The sequence below is a fragment of the Sprattus sprattus genome (assembly GCF_963457725.1).
Source record: "Sprattus sprattus genome assembly, chromosome: 15".
NCBI lineage: Eukaryota > Metazoa > Chordata > Actinopteri > Clupeiformes > Clupeidae > Sprattus > Sprattus sprattus.
This window is the reverse complement of record NC_137913.1, coordinates 29557067-29576254: the sequence shown is the minus strand read 5'-3', so window position 1 is coordinate 29576254 and position 19188 is coordinate 29557067. Positions and strand designations below refer to the sequence as shown.

At 42.5% G+C, this 19188-nt stretch overlaps 1 protein-coding gene across 2 annotated transcripts in view; it reads right to left on the bottom strand.

Moving 5' to 3' along the window:
- Nucleotides 1-6280: 6280 nt before the first annotated feature.
- nos1 (nitric oxide synthase 1 (neuronal)) overlaps nucleotides 6281-19188 on the bottom strand; it is a gene marked incomplete at both ends in the record, with an annotated part of 40065 nt that continues 27157 nt past the window's right edge. For both annotated transcript variants that reach the window (XM_080853090.1, XM_080853089.1), the window contains 17 exons: nucleotides 6281-6403; nucleotides 6931-7125; nucleotides 9301-9449; nucleotides 9538-9659; nucleotides 9942-10029; nucleotides 11501-11711; nucleotides 12857-13026; nucleotides 13247-13440; nucleotides 13628-13706; nucleotides 13809-13947; nucleotides 14069-14243; nucleotides 14696-14812; nucleotides 14948-15006; nucleotides 15960-16064; nucleotides 17552-17696; nucleotides 18522-18607; nucleotides 18852-19046. In XM_080853090.1, the coding sequence (XP_080709216.1) occupies nucleotides 6281-6403; nucleotides 6931-7125; nucleotides 9301-9449; nucleotides 9538-9659; nucleotides 9942-10029; nucleotides 11501-11711; nucleotides 12857-13026; nucleotides 13247-13440; nucleotides 13628-13706; nucleotides 13809-13947; nucleotides 14069-14243; nucleotides 14696-14812; nucleotides 14948-15006; nucleotides 15960-16064; nucleotides 17552-17696; nucleotides 18522-18607; nucleotides 18852-19046 (2352 nt within the window). The remainder of the gene's footprint in view (nucleotides 6404-6930; nucleotides 7126-9300; nucleotides 9450-9537; nucleotides 9660-9941; nucleotides 10030-11500; nucleotides 11712-12856; nucleotides 13027-13246; nucleotides 13441-13627; nucleotides 13707-13808; nucleotides 13948-14068; nucleotides 14244-14695; nucleotides 14813-14947; nucleotides 15007-15959; nucleotides 16065-17551; nucleotides 17697-18521; nucleotides 18608-18851; nucleotides 19047-19188) is intronic.

Sequence of the window (19188 nt, the reverse complement as noted above, 5' to 3'; positions counted from 1 at the left end):
GTTAAGCAGCCAAACAACACCGAGATATGAGTTTATATTTTTTTAAATGTAAAAAAGACATAGAAAGAGAGAGAGAGAGAGAGAAAGCAGATATGACAGATTCTCTCTGGAGCCTCCCCACTACCAGATCATCATAACGTCACTCGATACAGATCACAGCCCCTGGCGCGCTACGTACAACTACGAGGCGTTTATTATTTTTTTCATTTTGGAGGAGATGAGAGGAGAGGAGCGAGGTGGTGTCGGAGCAGGCGCAGTTGGCCCCTCTAGGGCGGCATATGGGTGGGTGGCACAAGTGTTAGCGCAAGGAAGCACCTGTGATGTAACAGTTCTCCTTCAGCAGCTCCGCCACGACAGACCCGCCCGGCGCCTCCATCCAATTATCCCGCAGGTTCAGCCTCACGATGGAGATATTGGTTACCAAGGGAACTGCGAGCGCTTTGTTACCCTGCAGTTGAATCACAGGGAATCAGCCACTGTTTTGCTCTCGTTTTAGAAACACATTGATACCTGAACTTGAAGACGATGAGATCCCTTAATGGGACCTGTTAATCAAGCTACATTATTTCTATTTAATTTGTATATCCACATCAACTTCATGGCAATACAGAACATACTGGTGGAGCCATATACAATAGCCTGCATGCCCAAGATTCAATATAGCGGTGTGAGATGACAAACAGGCTTGTGTGTGTGGAGGTGATTAACATCTGGGTTTGCTTGTACCCTTACCTGGGGACCCAGACCATGGTGAGTCATGTATAGCTCACTGTTGTGCATATTCCTGAGGAAGTAGGAGGAAGGGACGACCTTAAGTGTTTCACAGGCTTCCCTGTAGCGAGCCTCACCCGTGCGGTCGTACGGCTGCCCTAAGCTAAAGTCTTAGAGTATGTTGTTCAGTGCTAAGACTTTCTCTCTCTCTTTCTCTGAAATGATATGAGCACTTGAGGATCGCCTGAACTTCTGCACTGAATAACATACTCTAAGACTTTCTCTCTCTCTCTCTGTGCGTGTGTGCGCGCGTGTATGTGGAATTAACTCAAGCAATTCATCAAATCATGCCAGCAAGGCACAAAAATCCACCAGATGGTCATTACAGACCAAGAGAGAATAGTTAGTTACTGGGGACTGAGAGGAGGAGATAACGAGGGAGGGAGAGAGAGAGAAAGGGAGGCATTAAGAATGCATGCACCTGTGTAGGTGTTTCTACATCTCTTGCAAAAAAAACAACAGGTGAAAAAGGACTGAGCAGGACAGAGGCCGAGATACAGAGAGGATTGTGTGTGGAGGGGTAATGAATGATGACTCACTTCAGCAAGCCATTTTCTCTCCCTAGAGTAGCAACTGCACACACACACACACACACACACACACCCTACACACGTTATCACAATGTGATTCACCCACGTTCTCATCTTTAAAGTGGACACACTACATAACCTTCCAGATCCAGGTCCTAGTCGTAGTCCTTATCCGCAATGCCACATGTCTTTCTGCCACTTGGATGTGCTCCTCCTTTCCTCGCTCACCTCATCTCCATCTCCCTCCACTGCCTCCCCCCAGCCCCCACCTGACGGCCCCAGTGAGGAGCCATCGGATCGGGTCACGATCTGAGGGAGAGGAAGGTGAAGATGATGCACACTCATACCCCCAGGCGAAAGCCCTCAGACCCTTCAGCCTTCACACACCAGATTTGGCAAGTATTCAAGGCCGGATTCCTGTCAGAGTTTGGTGCCTTATGAGAATACTAAACAACACTAATACTGTGAAAGAGAATGTGGCTCTCAACTGACCTCTAATTCTTAAATTCGTAAACATTCAAGAAAAGTCACAAAAGTACCTGTTGAAGCTACGTATCACAGTTCAGTGATAACAAGAAGCACAGAACAAATTCATTCATTGCTTGCAATGCAATTACAATTCAAATGAAAACCATGATTGGACATACTCCATGTTACTAGTGGCAGGTATTTGGTTTTAATCAGGTCAAAATGGAAGCCTTCGTCAACCGCATACACTGGTACACACTTGGTTGTCGACACTCACTCTGCTGTAGGCCTGCTGCTTGGCGGTCGACATCCAATCCCACCCAACTCTCTCATGCTTTCTCAGGACCATCGTCCTCCAGCACAGAAGGCAACAGAGATTATCTTGCCACTCTCTTTCCAACAACCATACCTATAATTAGGACATGTTTAAATATTCCTTAAGAAAATAACCTTTCTAACTGTGAGCTGATAGTTTCAAAATGCTTTCCTGAGATAATGCTACATTACTGTGTAGTAAATCTCTTGCAAATGTTGATGAACGTACCACTGTAAATAAATCAGGACAACTGAGTCTTGAGAAAGCTTCCTGTAACTCCAACCTAACTTGATCCACAGGAGAGTTCTGAAAGGACAGTTGCAATGACATCCAGTTGACTAATTGAAAAGTAGCGTCACAGTCCAGCATCTGCCCTCCTATCCACAGGAAAGCAAAGACAATGTGGGTTGGTAAATGCCCCACTGATTTATTTTGTTGATGCGTTACCATGGTGCAGACCTGAACACAGGCATCTCTGTTAGGAGTGTGGCTGCCTTGGAATTAGTTAGGAGGAGCTAGAAGATGCTTATAAATGCCGGGCTCATGGTGAATCTGATGATTTGTAAACTCTTAAACTTATGTTTTTAATTTATTCATTGTGTTTAATACAAGTCACAACCTGTAAAAAGACATTTCAGAAAATAACCCCTAGCATCTGAATAAAAACACAAATTCACAGTGTTTGACATATAAATATTTTTTTTATTATAAGTAAATGCAAAGTTTCTGCAGAATGCATCAAAATGGTAAATGTTCAAGGTTCATAGGTTCCACAATAAAAGGATCTCAGCAGACGCTGTTTGAATTCAATTATTAGCAGCAGCATAGAACAAACACCAAATCCCTCAAGCTTGTACCATCCAATTATGGAGGGTGCAGGCAGCCACAAGAGTTATACGGACACAGTGCCGGTTAATAGACATAGCGTTTTTAAAGGACACAGACTAGATCATGCATTCAGATTAGTGCTGTTGAATTCTCCCACATTTGCGAGAAACTGAATGACGTCATCATATATTTAACAGGCAAAAAAGGCAATGAAAGGAAATGATATCATGTATAATAATAATAATAATAATAAAAGTAATAATGATACATTAAAATACATTCTTATAAAATCTCATACAGTTTGCTATCTTTCGATCTAATAGTTTCTCTATATTTCTTTTCTCATTGTACATGACAGACTTTCCACAGCGTTAAACTCAATCCAGATAAACCTGCGTAAAAAAAGAATGACAATCAAACATTCAAACATGACAACAGAACCCAAGCATGTCTCTCTCATCAAAACAAGTCAACTAATAAGTAACCGTAATACGAAGATCAAAGGGTAATTTAAATACGCCACGAGCGGATAGACGACTCACATTTAAAATCTTTTTAGTGCCATGCTGGAGTTTATTTTACTCATATGAAAAACAAAGACGGAGTTTGCAGGCACAGACACACAGAGAGACAGATAGAGAGAGAGAGAGAGAGAGAGAGAGAGAGAGAGAGAGAGAGAGCAGGTAAAGGGTGAGATATGGGGATGAAAAGAACCTCATAAATATGGGTTCATCTTAGTGAGGGACTAGATTTTAACGGTGGAACTGACTTATCGAAGCCCTACAAAGGCATTGCCTTCAAAAGATAGTCAGTGAAAAAGGTAGTTGCATCGTCCTTTTGCCACTGATAAAAGAGAAAACGTGATCACATGAAAAAAGACCATGAATGTGTTTTTATGAGGTGTATATCAAGGATGCCACCTTCCTCTGAGAGCAAAAAAAAGAGACAACTCACCCGTATTCATATAGACGCACACACCCTTACACACGCACACACACCATAACAAAGTGGAAGTCAGTGCATTTCAAATCTGCCAAAAACTGTGGCCTTATTTAAAGGGGCAAATCCGGCAGAGCTTTGATGTTAAAACTGTGAGTCACAAATTAAGTAGTAATTAATGGTCTCTCTCCCTCACAGACACACAGACACACACCAAATGCATACTAAGGAATGAAGCACTAAGAGATTGTTCTATGAATCCAACAAGCTTCCTTAGTAATATCATATGAAAATCATACAATTTCTTTAATCCGATTAAAAAGCATCAAGCAGGAAATATCGCTAGCTACCATAAGGCAAGAGTCCTCGATACATTCTGGACTGAACGTCTCAGTGAGTTAGAGTCTGTCCATGCAGGGAGGGAGAGGGTTATCTATGACTCATGAGTGCTGTATGTGCAGAAAGCAACTTTACACGTTGTCAAGTCCACTCAACGAGACCCGGGGGTTGGAAAAAACGCTTGATGCTTCTCTCTTTCTCTAGTCATCTTGCTGTTCCAAAACATTTGAGGGATTTGAGTAACTGAGTAGATTTCAAAAGTGGGTTTCTCTTGACTTGTCTGGCCTTGTCCTATAGGAAGTGAATGGGAGCTGACAACTGCCATTTGGCACAGGTAATGTAGGCTTCTGTGCAACTCCTATTCCATGCAATATTTCACATCACATAATTTTCAGACTTTGTGGTTTGTAATATAGTGACGGTGGGATTCAAGTCTTTATTTCACTATTCCGTCTGCATTATGTCAGAATGTTCTGAGTGAACCTACTCATTTTGTTCTGTAAAAGGAACTCAAGCATGTACAGATATAACAGTGGTGCTGTCTTTCTCCACACACCGGCTGCTACCTGTCATCACAGACGAAACACTGGGGGAGATGTCAGGATTTTCAACGTTCAAGTTTTTGAAGTGATCTTTGTCTAAAATGCTGCCACAAATACAATGGTGTCTAGGTTCCGTCTGTCTCAGAGCTACACAATAAGGTAGACGGATACAGAGATGCTGAGCACATGTGCAAGATCCTAGCTCAAATCATCTTAGTGCCATGCTGAGTGTTAGTACTTAAAAAGCTAAGCTTGCCCAGAAGAGAACTGTACAAACGTCAGTTGCATCTGATCTAGAGAAGCTCTGGAATGTCTTTTCTGTAAGTCTTACTCCAACAAAACACTACACTGAGAGAGATGCCGTTTGGACTTGAACCAAACTAAACACAGTCCAGCTCGTCCCCAACATTACGTAAACCCAGATAGGTTAGAAGCACTGCTGATTTCTGTCAGGGCGTTCTTGCCTGATGTTTTTAACTTCGCCCAGTGGCCATTGTTGTGATCATCTTTACATGACGGTAATTCAGGTATAGGCAACTGTTAACAAAAAAATATTGTGCAGTCTTAAAGTTGCAGATCGCAATTTGGATTCACAGAGTTTTACGATTTTACAATGAGGTGAGAGCAAAACATTGATATCTTTTACAAAGTGAAAATTAAAGGAAGTTGCAGAGTTAGGCATAACAAAGCATAATCTGATTTTAGTTTTTTTTTTTTTTTTTTTAAGGAAAAACTAATATGGACCCAGTATTCTTAACTAGAAGTGTCACTTGGTTCTTGTGCACTTCTGACCAGTCTTCTCCAGCTCCATAAATGGCACCTTATGAACAGAAAACCCTAGAGAGAAGGAATAGGAAAGAAAGAGATTTGATATTTTAGCACATGCTGTGATTCTTCCACCTGACACAAAAGCGCAATGAAAAGTGCATAAGAAACACCTGCCTGTACATATCACTCAATCACTGCCCCCACACGAGGAGGCCGATTAAAAAGTGGGAGAGTTTGACGCGTTACCATGTCTCTCTCACCGGAACTACAGCTGTGGCTGTGGCCTCTTAGCCATGCCGTAATGGCATATTGGGAAACAGCGATTTCGCTCCATACTCTTATGACAAGTGTGCTGAAACAGGCTCTTATCTTGAATGGAACAAATGGCTGCGTGGAGAAGAAAGAGAAAACCACTCGCAGGGCATGCTGTGATCCTGTTAGTTTGGATCCCCTTTTAAATGGGGGGGTGGGGGGTTTCCATGGTTACCATTCCAGTTTTGACATGCCGGTCCAGGGGCTGCAGCTCTCGTAATGTACATCTCAGAGGACACTCGCAACGCTCGTGTGGCACGGAACGAGACAGGGGATGTCCAGAGGACATGGAAGAACTCGTCCCACGAGACGTGGGGAGAAAAAAGGAGAGGGGAAAAAAATCAAGGCAAAGGGAAAAAGAGAAATATAAGGAGAAGAGGAAAGAGAGGGAAACGGGAGGGGGAAAAACGACCTAAAAAGAACAAGAGAGAGAAATGTGGAGAGACAAATGAATCGTCGGGAGTTCCTTACTCATCCGTGTCCTTTTTGCTCTCCTCGATGTACGCGATGGATTCCGATCGCAGTCTGTTGGTGACCTCATACGTGCGAAGCGTGACGCCAAATATGTCCTCATGATACCGATTTTCATCCTATAATTAAACAGGCACAGACTCAGGCATTTCAATGCAGTCAAATGGCTACCACTGCAATACATTTCTCAAAGTATGCCCTGGAGCTCCCATTATCTTGCTGAAAAAATTAATTTAGACAAAATGAGGCACCACCAGGATCATCAGCACCTACAAATTATTTCAATATAAGCACAAAGGTGACTCTGAAACTAATCCGGCAGAGCTACGGTAACCCCTCCTTGTCTGTGTCACTATTTTAATCACTGTAAATAGACCTCCCAAATGGGATAGGAAACCGTAACAAACTGACGTGCCGGTTTTTAATATCTCAAGACACCAAGACCTACTTATTTTAGCCATCATCAGTTTGTTTCATCTGGAGTTCCCATTTAAGAGTAATGCGAGTTAAAGAAGTCTTACTCCTAACCCTAAATGGAAGTGCATCTTTAAAATTGACAACATTAACTATTATGATATGTAGACTGTAATTATTAATTTAGTTTTAAGTAAAGTAAATAAAGCCTCTCTTGTGTATGAAATCTTACTCTGAGCTTGCTGATGTAGAACCCAGCATCCTCCAGCGTCATGTTTCCGTGCTGCTTCATGATTTGCTGAACCGTTTTGAGGACGTCTCCAGCCATGGTGACATCTCCACACACATAGATGTGGCCACTCTCCTCTCTCAGGCACTTATACACTGTCTCCGACAGCCGCTCACGAAGCATGTCCTGGATATATTTCTGAGAGAGAAAGGGGAGGCACAGAGATGTACAACAAGACATATAGAGTAAGACATGTAGAGTCAGACATATAGAGTAAGACATGTAGAGTCAGACATGTAGAGTAAGACATGTAGAGTATATAGAACTAGAAAATGCATTTCCTGAAGGAAATACCAGTGCATGAAATGCAAAAGTTAGGAAAGGAAGAAGAAAAGAAAGAAGAGTGAAAGAAGGAAATAAGAAAGGAAAGAAGAGTGGGAGAAAGAAAGAAGAAAGGAAAGAAGAGTGAAGAAAGGAGAGAAGAGAGGATGAAGGAAAGAAGAGTGAAAGAAGGAAAGAAGAAAAGAAAGAAGAGTGAAGAAAGGAAAGAAGAGTGGAAGAAGAAAAGAAACAAGAGTGAAAAAAGGAAAGAAGAGTGAAAGAAGGAAAGAAGAAAGGAGAGTGAAGAAAGGAAAGAAAAGTGAAAGAAGGAAAGAAGAGTGGAAGAAGGAAAGAAGAAAGGAAATAAGAGTGGAAGAAGGAAAGAAGAGTGGAAGAGAAAAAGAGAGTGAAAATATTGAAAAAAGGAGATAAAAATGGAGTGAAGAAGAGAGATTCAGTGTGAGAGAAAGTAGACTGAGAGGGATAGAGAGAAAGATGGAGAGATGGAGAGAAAAAAAAGTAGAGAATGGAAGGTGTCTTAATGTTCCAAGTTACAGTTAAATTGAGAGGGACAGAGAAGAGGTTCCTTTGATTTGGTGCAGGTGTCAGTGAAGCACAGGTGCAAGCCAGTTTAAAGACCCTATTATGATGTCATAATGGCCCAATGTAAGTCAATGGGAAAATGTAGATTCGTTTTTATTTAATATCTTAGAAAGTATAAAGTTTAGAAAAGTGAAAAATACATAGCATAAGTGTCCTTTACAAGGCCTACGCGACAAAGTTTGAATGAAGTTTCTACGTTAAGCGGTTCGGGCTGAATTAATTGCAGAAAAAGGTAACAAGAACTAGAAAATGCATTTCCTGAAGGAAATACCAGTGCATGAAATGCAAAAGTTAGGAAAGGAAGAAGAAAAGAAAGAAGAGTGAAAGAAGGAAAGAAGAAAGGAAAGAAGAGTGGAAGAAGGAAAGAAGAAAGGATAGAAGAGTGAAGAAAGGAGAGAAGAGAGGATGAAGGAAAGAAGAGTGAAAGAAGAAAAGAAAGAAGAGTGAAGAAAGGAAAGAAGAGTGAAAGAAGGAAATAATAGTTGAAGAAGGAAATAAGAGTGAAAGAAGGAAAGAAGAAAGGAGAGTGAAGAAAGGAAAGAAAAGTGAAAGAAGGAAAGAAGAGTGGAAGAAGGAAAGAAGAGTGGAAGAAGGAGGGAGAGTGAAAGAGAAAAAGAGAGTGAAAATATTGAAAAAAGGAGATAAAAATGGAGTGAAGAAGAGAGATTGAGTGTGAGAGAAAGTAGACTGAGAGGGATAGAGAGAAAGATGGAGAGAAAAAAAGTAGAGAATGGAAGGTGTCTTAATGTTCCTAGTTACAGTTAAATTGAGAGGGACAGAGAGAGGAGGTTCCTTTGATTTGGCGCAGCTGTCTGTGAAGCACAGGTGCAAGCCAGTTTAAAGACCCTATTATGATGTCATAATGGCCCAATGTAAGTCAATGGGAAAATTTCGATTCGTTTTTATTTAATATCTTAAAAAGTATAACGTTTAGAAAAGTGAAAAATACATAGCATAAGTGTCCTTTACAAGACCTACGCGACAAAGTTTGAATGAAGTTTCTACGTTAAGCGGTTCGGGCTGAATTAATCGCAGAAAAAGGTAAGAAGAAGAAGAAGAAGAAGAAGAAAATGCCTAGGAATAACAATACAGGGCATTTCATGCACTGTAATAAGAAGAAGAAGAAGAAGAAGAAGAAGCCTAGGAATAACAATACAGGGCATTTCATGCACTGTAATAAGACATATAGAGTCAGACATGTAGAGTAAGACATATAGAGTGGTGAGACATGAGTTGGTGATAAAAACTATGACAGAATGATTTTTAAAATAAAAACGCATGGCCTATTGTTATCATTTGAATCAAGGGCCTGTTTGTATCATGAAACTTTTAAACTTTGTCGGCCAAACTGAAAGCCTTTGTATTGTGATAGTTTGAATAAAAAACAGTTTTGCCCAGTATTACGTTTCTTTGAAACAATCAAACAAAAGTGTGTGTACTGTGCTGTACCTTTGGTCTCCCTGGTTCTCTTGAATACGCTGTATAAAGATCTTTAAATACTCCCTTGTTCTTGGCCTGGAGGGTCTCCTCTTTGTAGATGTGATCGATCTCCGACTGTCGACACCCAAAGACCAGTAGCATGGGACAGGACTTTATCCCTGCAAGTGGGACAGAATGAAAATGTGTCCCACTAATGAACTGTGAGCAGCAGTGTCTTTAAGAGAGACGGGGTAGATTAAAACTCACCCTTGTGCTCCAGATCAAACAACCTCTGCTGCCAGAAACTTCTGAAGGGGGCGATTCCAGTCCCCGGGCCAACCAGAATGCAGGGAGCCCTCTGATCTTTGGGCATTCGGAACGAAGGAGCCCTGAAACAAGAACAGTCACTATTCAGAAATCCTCCGAAAGAGTTCCAAAAACACAGTGTTTACACAGCACTGCTTCAATGTGAAATTGTTTACTAATTATTCAGCACCTAATGTGAGTTATTACTGCTCATTAATGGGCTAAACTCCATAGCAGTTAGCCACTTATACTAACTAAATTGAGAGTGTTTAAACAAATGTAAATGGTGCTGTAGTATAGTATAGTGCAGCATATATGAAAAAATGTAAAGCAAATATAAAGAAATAAAAATAAATGACCATTACCCTCGAACGAAGCAGGGGACTATTTCATCCGTTTCAATGCGGTTCAGCCAGGAAGAGCAAACTCCGTAATGGATCGGCCCGTCTCCATCTGTTGGTACCAATTACACAATTATGCACCACCTTGTTAATACAAACCTAGTGTACCTAGCATATTCACTATCTGAAGACGTTTGCCTCTGGTAAACGGTTATAATTTAGTGAGCAATTATGTGATTTCGCACATCATTTCATGTTTATGATGCTTTCCCCTGAAAAAGAGAGAGAGAAAGAAAGGATCGGTGTAAAAGAGATGATTGTGGGGTATTTTTTAGCGATGGTTAACTGTCAGATCGACGACCCTACTTAATTCAAGACTGCAGATGAAGAGAGAGGTATAGTTGCCTCTGTGGCAGGGGCACTATTCATACATACAGTATGTGTGCGATAATTAAACTCCCACACAGACACACTCGCAGTGAACCGTAGCGAGCTTGCCTCACAGGAGGTCTGTAATCAAAACAACTCGGAGCGCTCAAAAAGAGGGAAAAAAACAAGACACAGAGAGAAAGTGCAACAACTTTGAAGACAGAGCCACTGAAACAGCCATTTGAGTGCAGAATGCAGACTGATTATAAGTCAAGAGGTATGATTGACTTTATACCTGTTTGAACCCTTCTGAGTGTGAGTATTCTAACCTGACAAACACCACCTAAAGCTTACACATTTTAGATCCCTCTGCTGAAGACTCTGAAGTGCTAAGTCCTATTTAGCTTCCACTAGCTACTAAGCTAAAGAGAAGAGTTTTGCTTTGTTGATAAATAGTCTTCTTTGTAAACTGTGAAACCTTTTTACATTCATTGTATAATTTATACAATTTTACAAACAAATGTAAGCTTTGTTTAGAAAAATTATGCTTTGTCCAAAGTGCCTGGTCCATAACCCTTTCAGTGAGGTTTGCTGCTTTTAGACTGTCTTAGACTCTGCTAAATAATTAGTGCTTTTTATCTCTCTATTAACACATGAGCCAATGCGAAACTGCGTACCATAACAATAGTTAGCAGCTTTTCTCCTGAAAATGTATAATGTTGATCAAAATTAAGACTAAAAACACCACATAAAATATAATGGCTAGACTAAGAATTCCTGTATGCAATATTAACACAAAGAGTTCTGCTTCCAACACGTAGCCATGGGGACATCTGTGAGATGATTTGTTCAGTGTGTTCAATCATTCTCTGATCGCTCAGTACATTACTGGTGTAAGATTTGTTCATGCACTGGAATGGTATCCATAGCGATAAGCATCTTAGGATCCCCTGGCAAGGCAGGGAGTTGTGAACACAGAAGCATGGTGTCAGTTACTATTCAGTGCACTCCATTTCATTATCACTTTATTCAGTTCTACGCATTTCTTCTTCTGTTTATACTGAATTATTTTCATTTCCCGGTGTCTCTCTACGCTGGTCTCTTCTTTCCCATTCCATTCCATTTCAGCCATATTCTATTCTAATTCAGTTTGCTTCTATTCCCCGCGGTTCTATTTCAGTGGTATTCTACACTGCTGTGCGGTCAGTGCTCACCTCTGGTGGTGTAGGACACCACGGCCACGGTGAGGTGGATCTCTCCGGGGTGGAGGTCCGGGGAGGAGCTGATGGAGTAGTAGCGTGGCTGGAGGAGGGACAGCTGGGTGAGCAGGAGGGTGGAGGGGACCTGCAGCGAGGGGAACTCCTCCAGCACCTCCACCAGGGTGGGGTTGTTGTACCACTTCCACTCCTCGTACTCCTGCAGACCCTGGACAGACCCCCCGGTGAGAGCAGAGAAGTCACCTCAAGAGGAACCTATTAATTATGCTTCAATTGTTGCACTGTAACTACATACTTATGTACAGTGTAACACAATTATTATGAGGGGTGTAATAGCACAAAGGGACTCTCTAGAGGGGCATAGTAGAATAAGGTCTCACCCCTATTCCTTGCAGGTCAAGGAAGAATTTGTAGCGACATAACTCTTGATACAATATAACTATATCTATATGCATACACTATTTTCACACCAAAAACTGTAATATATTGAATTGTGAAGAACCACAGCACTTTGTTTTTGTATAACAAGGGTTAGCGTTAGGGAAGGGGTAATGGTTTGGTAGTACAGAACATCAAAACGCTGGAACATGAAGTGTACTTCTCTGTATTAAGCATATCAAGGGAGATGGAATATAACATTTTTGGCAAAAATGATGGTATGATGGCAAGTGGTGCAGAGATTCTGTTGCTGACTGAAGGATCTCTCTCTCCCGACAATGCCCCTTCTGCTCAGAGTCGTGCCAAGTTTAGACGGCGTCCAAAGCAGACTTTATTTTCTGCTACTCATGCGAGCACAGTACGTCTGAATCAGTCATTCATCAGAGAGGGTGTGACAACGGCAAAATCTCACCCAGAACAGTAAACAATTGGAGGGGCAGAGCCGATTTGGAGGGATGCGGCTGTGTGTTAATTCCCTCCGCATCTCTCCCTTTCTTAAGGATGAGCTGAACCATGTATGTGGATGAGTCACATCTTGCCCTACATTTGTTTTTAGAAATGTTGATGTCCATAGCGGGAAGCTAAGCTGAGACAAACTGTGTCTGTTAAAATGTGCTACTGACAGTGGTGAACTGCAAGGTCCTGTAAGGTAATGCCTCATGTTTGTTTTTAAACCAGTAGATCATCGCCAAGGGCAAATCCCAGGAAAATGTCCAAGGTTTACACAAAAACGTTTTTACAGAAAGACATTTGATTTGTAAATTTACCAGATTTAGAACTTCAAGTCTGAGATGAGAAGCCAGAGGCCTAAGGCACAAATACAATGGCTAACTTTGGAACAGTACTTGCCATTCCATGCCATATAAGGGCCAGGTCTAACCCAGGGGGAAGCTACTACCTGGGTATCAGCCCTACCTTACTGAGCAGCTCCAGCTTCTTCTTGTGTTTCTCATTGGTGGTCAGAGAGGCAAACTGCTGGAGGAGCGGTGGGGTGGGTGGGGTGGTGATGTCCAGGAAGTACTTAAAGGCCTGGTAGATGGTGCAGGGGGGGATGCGGCTCTCATCTGTCCAGTTACTGATCACACCTTTAAAGTGGATATGGGGAAACAAGAGGGAGATGCAGCTGTTATACTAGGCCATTAAACAAAATGGAGGGAAACTTCTAAAGCACTGTTAAGCCTGACCACAATATTTGACTTGTGCTGCAAAAGAAAGCACAGGAAGGCAAATCAGCATGAACTAATCAATTTACAGACTTGCAAAGGTCATGTTGTTGTTGTTGTTGTCATTGTTACTGCGAGTTACCTAAGGCTGTGTTTCTCTCATCCAGAAATTCCACCCTGACTATCTGATTGACAGGTGGGGCATCTTCCAGTTTCTCTATGAGCGACATGACCAAGTCCTCCTGGTTGCCCGGGTAGACACCCAGATGGTCCCCAGGCTGGTAATTCAGGCTGTCGTGGTTATTTGTGGTGAGCCGCACAAATATGGTCGAGCGGCTGAGAGTGACAATCAGAATTGAGCAGTTATTAGTGGGCAACACAGTTGTATGAGAATTTTGCCGACTTCCCACACCATATGTTACAGAACTCTTTGTTAACTCATTCACTACTTTATTGCATACTATGGCTGCATACTATGGCTACAAGTCTGTGTTGCGAGTGCTGTATTGAATAAACAACTTACTTTGATTTCTCACTCTGCAGGTTCTGTCGCACCAAGAGCTTGGCATCAGAAACTTTCTTCTTATGAATAGTGAACAGCGCTGTAAAAGGAGGCATTCATGAGGGAACCGTCAAACCTTTAGGCGGCTATAATTGTAACTTTAAAATGTGTCACACGCTGGCCGCATTGAGCTGTAGGCTACCTTGAGTTAGCGTAGGTGCCTCGACTGAGTAGGTGAGGCGGAACTTGCTCTTCTTCCAGCTTCGGTCATTGCTAATCAATGAGTCATGTGCCTTCTCGATGTTTACATCGTCACCAACGCAGAAGACATCGCACGCAGCCTGTGCCATGCACATATAAAGAAAATAGGTTTTTGAATTCTGATATTCACTCCTGTAGAAATAGCTAACGCCATTGACGGTTTTGGAAAATTCGGTCTGTTTTGTAAGCAAAGCCAATTACCTTGAAAACCTTCTTGGCCCAGGTTCTGAAAGACTCCTCTTGGCCGCACAGCTCATCTCCCTCCCCCATGCGTAGGATTCGCTCCCCTCCCAGCTCCTCGAACAGAGTGTCCACGGCGTGGGCAAAGGCGCAGAAGTGTGGGTAGGCCCTGGAGCCAAGGCCAAACACAGAAAACCTACCGAGCAGAGAGAGAGAGAGAGAGAGAGAGAATACCACACAGAGGCTGCAATTTATTCTGCTGGGAGATTCGAGACTTGCATACACAATACACCATCAGCGCCTAGAGAGCAGCAGCCTGCCGGCCCATTTCTGGCCCAGTACTGGCCCATATCAGGTGCAAATCTGTCTCAGAGTCAGCTGTGAACTACACTGCCTGTCCTTGATCCCTCCAACACTTTTTGTGTTCCTCTCCTCTAATTCAATTTAAATTCAATTGTTGTCTGTCTTTTCATTTTCTAATTTTTTTGTCAGCTTACAAAGGCTAAAGAGAGGTGATTGTGAGGCGATCCCGTGTCACAGCAGATCAGTTCAAGAGAGAATGTCAAGACCGGGTTGGAGCTTGCCGGCAGACTGGCCTGATTTGACCGCGACTCCAAACCACTTGGCAGACTGTCTGCAGCGATTTACCTGACGTTCGCCAGAGGCCCAGTACTCTCGAAGTTGTCTTTGGGCTCTGGCTCATCACTGGAGGATTTGCGCGTGTCGGAGTAGGAAGAGACACTATTGAACCGTACTTTGTAGCTCCTGGCAGAAGTGGAGACAAGGGATGGTACAGGTTAGGAGTGTATATGAGGAGATGCTTGTGTGTGTGAGTGTTTGGTGGTTATGTGATGGAGTATGTGCATTTGATAAGCAAATCTAAACATGCACCAAACTTACTTTCTGTCCTCTGTGTTGGAAGTGGGATGTCTCATCTCCATCAAAGCTGCTCCAAACTTCTGCAGGGGGATTGAGAGCATACTGTTGAGCAAACTGGCAATGAATGTGTATGTGTGTTTACAACTAAAAACGCTGTGATGATGTCCTCAAACGACATAATCTTTACTCATTCATCCGGTCATCGCTTTTCACTTTTGAAACTAAAACACACACAGAGGGGCCCTGCTGATCGGCTGACCTGAAGACAGATAGCAGCTGATTGGCTGGTCTGGCTTGCATCCTAGCTTACTCTGATACACCTCTTGTCTGGTTCTCGCTCAGATTCGGCACCAGAGCCAGAGCTGTGCAACCAGTACACCCCACCCCATGCCTTGGCCCCCCACGTGTATAATATTCAGTGCATTTTTCATCATGTAGCTGGAAGGTGCCAATTTATCACACTCTCCCACACAAACCAATGCTGGTTTCACCATAATCTCTAACAAATGGAGAGAAAAAACAAGGAATGTGACAAGGCATGAGAACTTCAAGGCAATGCTATTGACTCTGACTTAAGCGTAGCTGCTATAGTAGCATTGAAGCTTCCTTATCAAGGAATGGTGATACATTCTAAATTTAAATAAATTAAACTGTGAGCAGATTGCTTTAAACAGCAAAGCACAGCAAGGGAAATGCAAGGAAGCTAAGTTAATATCTTAAAGATATCATGGCTGGCTGATTAATAAAGTGTAGGTTTGTTTTGCACCATACTGACAACATTGAAAGTCTCTCTTTAGCAAACCCACCTTATCAATCCTGAAAGTCTGATAGCTGTGTATAGCAGTATTTCAAAGTGTTCAAGCAACTTGCATGATTGAAATGCTTGGTTTTGTCCTGAAGTGAGATTGTTCAATAAGCCATGTAATTATTACTATGTAATTAACATAGATTGTGCTGTTAAGCACTTCAGGGTTGTATAATGTGTGTATAAGTATAATGCTTTTGTGTGTTCAGAGTAAGCTTTTTCAAATACCTCTCCATTTTCAGGGGGGTCCCCATTGCCAAAGGTGCTGGTCACAGCCAGGACCAGTGTCTCGTGCTCAAGATCAACCATGTCATACTCCTCCATAGACATAACCTGCACACAACCAATAAAAGATCACATGTTGTTTTTAAATTCACATTTAGCCATAATTTGAACCGGACAGTAGTGAGAGAGAGAGAGAGAGGGAGAGAGAGGGACAGAGGGGGGAAAGATGGAATGCAGGACTGGAAAATGACCGTGGGATGGTCTTAAACCCCATGGGCGCTAAGAACATATGGCACAGCACACCAACACTGTAGTAACCCTAACAAATACCAAGTTATCTATCCGCAACGTACATACAAATTGTGTAATGAGGTGTTTAATGCTATCGAGTTTTCACGTCAGCGTATATTATTGCAGTTTACCATCTCTTAACCCAATCAAGCTAACCCTAACACCAACTGTAAGTGTATGTTAAAACGTGACTTTACGCATAATGACTTTACTGGGTTATGTATCACATCCAATCATTTCAAGGAGTATTAGCACCCACAGAGGATAGAAGTGACATCTAGCTCAAAGAAAACCACTCCACAGCTTGGCTTCATACCCATGTCAAATGATGTTGACACAACGCCAAGGGGGGTGCGGGAAGACTGTTAATGAACCCTGTGTTCCTGCTTTAATGAGGTGATAATATGTTGTTATACAGTTAACACCCGAGCATCAGACTAGAGAGCAGAGACCCCCGAGGACGTGTGTGTGTGTGTGTGTGTGCTGCTGTGTGTTGTGCGACGAGGTGAGCTCCAGTCATCTGCATTTGAAATACTTAATGACTAGATGGCTCTTCTATGATTGATTACATTACCGAAAAAAAAAGAAAACAATCTTGTCCTACAGGGAATCACTTGATTGAAAGCACCCATTTAAGGTCTTTTTTCCCTACCTCCCTCCCTCTCTCTGTCTCTCTCTCTCACTCTTTCACACACACACACACACACACACAAACACGTTTCCACAGCTTGGGGTGGTTTGTGATGTTATCCTGAACTACAGTGCATCGCTTGGTTGAGTAAATCCAGTACTTCCCCCTCGGCACTTTGTTATATGGGAGGAAAAAAAAGATTGTGACAAAAGACATATTTTTGCAGTCCGAGAGCAACAGCTCCTGTGGGTGTGAGGGTGGATGTTTTTCTTGAACATTACAATGTGCTTGTTTACCCTCACACACAGCGGGGGGAAAAAAAGTGGTCACACTCTATTTTCTAGTAGCCTAAAGTAAAATAAAGTGTGCTTGCACAAGCTGAGGGATAAAGGGCTTGACGACAATGTAGGCTACATCTTGTACGAGTTACACACACATATTGTTAAATGTTACACCTAACACAGGCACATATTTCCTGTTACAACACAATTAATTAGTACAGAGTGATTATTACCAAAGGCTACTTAACATGATGAGTAACCATAAAAGGATTTTCACGTTATCGATTTGATAGAAATGTAGCTTTCCTTACAAGTGTGGATGCAATCCAAAATACAAAGCCAGGGAGTGAGAAAAGTGTCTGTAAAGCCTCTTTAAGGTGAAAATGTGTTACCTTTGCATCAAAAGCATGCTTGAATATTTCACAGAGCGTTTTGGCGTAGTCTTGAGATTTCCCCGTTTCTGTGGCAAACAGAATGGTGGCCTTCACCCTCTTGGCCATGGCCTTACCCATGAGTTTCGCTGAGAACTTTACCGCCCTGCAGAGACACACACACACACACACACACACACAGACACACACACACACACACACACACACATGCAGACAGACAGACACATGCACACACACACACACGCAAGGAAACAAGCACAGATTAATAAATACACACATGTGCATACAGACACACAAACACACGCACAAAATAAGCACGAATTAAGACACAGACACACAAACGTACACTCAAAATAGGCACATATTAACATACACAAACAAACAAGCAGAAATAATTACACGCGCACACAATAGAGGAGGAAAACATGGGCCAAAATTAGCATTCAGACAAACTCTCCCCTCTTTTGACCTTTCTGTCTGTCTCCATCTCCCTCTCCTTCTCTCCCCTCTTCCTCAGTCTCCCCTCTTCCTCAGTCTCCCCTGTCTCTCCTGCTGCTTGTTGTTCGTTAGCCTCACGCTAGAGCAGGCAGCACACGCCCTGTTTAACCAGAGCCGGCAATCATGATTACCTAGCTTGTCGCATCCTCTGGGCAATTACAATAATAGCTCAGAGGAGGAGAAGAAGGAGGGGTAACAAGAGTGGATTCAGTTCTGATTACCCCCTCTGGGGTGTGATGGAGTGACTTACACTGCCGACAACATCTTCCGTACTTCCTCTCTCTGTATCTTGTCTCATATCCTTTTGTCCAAATAAGGGGAAGGGGGGGGGGACTAATTGCTAAACAAAGCTAAGTATATGAGAGAGACAGACATTGCTATACTATAATTATGTGGCATCTGCTGATTTAATCTGAGTTATGTGACACACAAACACTCTGAATCATAAGGGCTCCACAACTGTCACACTCACTTGGCGAGCTTCTTGAATCCAATGGCTCTCTTCTTGGTGGGCGTCCCATTAACCGCCTTCCATACATGAGTGTTCCATGGGTCAGTCTGTACAAACACATACACACACAAATGAAAATGAAACAAAAAACCCTGATACCGTATTGTTACACCTACACAAACACACATACATACACACAAATGCACATACAAAAACACAAGCATACATACACACAAATGCACATTCAAACACACATACGCATACACACAAATGCCCAAAACACACACGTACATTCATATGCACCTTAACAAAATGCACACACAGTGCCCACACACTCTACAAGTGCCGTACCTGGTACTCAAACGAGGGCGTGAGGCGATAATTGATCATCTCCTGGTGGAACACTGGCGTGATGCTGCCTGACATCGGCGGCACAATCCATACCCAGTCTCCCGGGCAACCCCCTCGCACACGATACTCATTCTCCATGTGCTTGATGAACGACTCCGTCGCCGAGTGGTGGTCCACTATAGTCACCTTAGATGTCTGAGAGGACCAATGGTACAAATTCTTATTTTTATATGTTTTAATTCCAGAGCGATATGTAAATGGTGTTTATTTTTCACTATGGTGCTATAGTTGTTGAGGTCATGCCAGTCAGGACAGACTGAAGCAAAGCAGTAGTAAG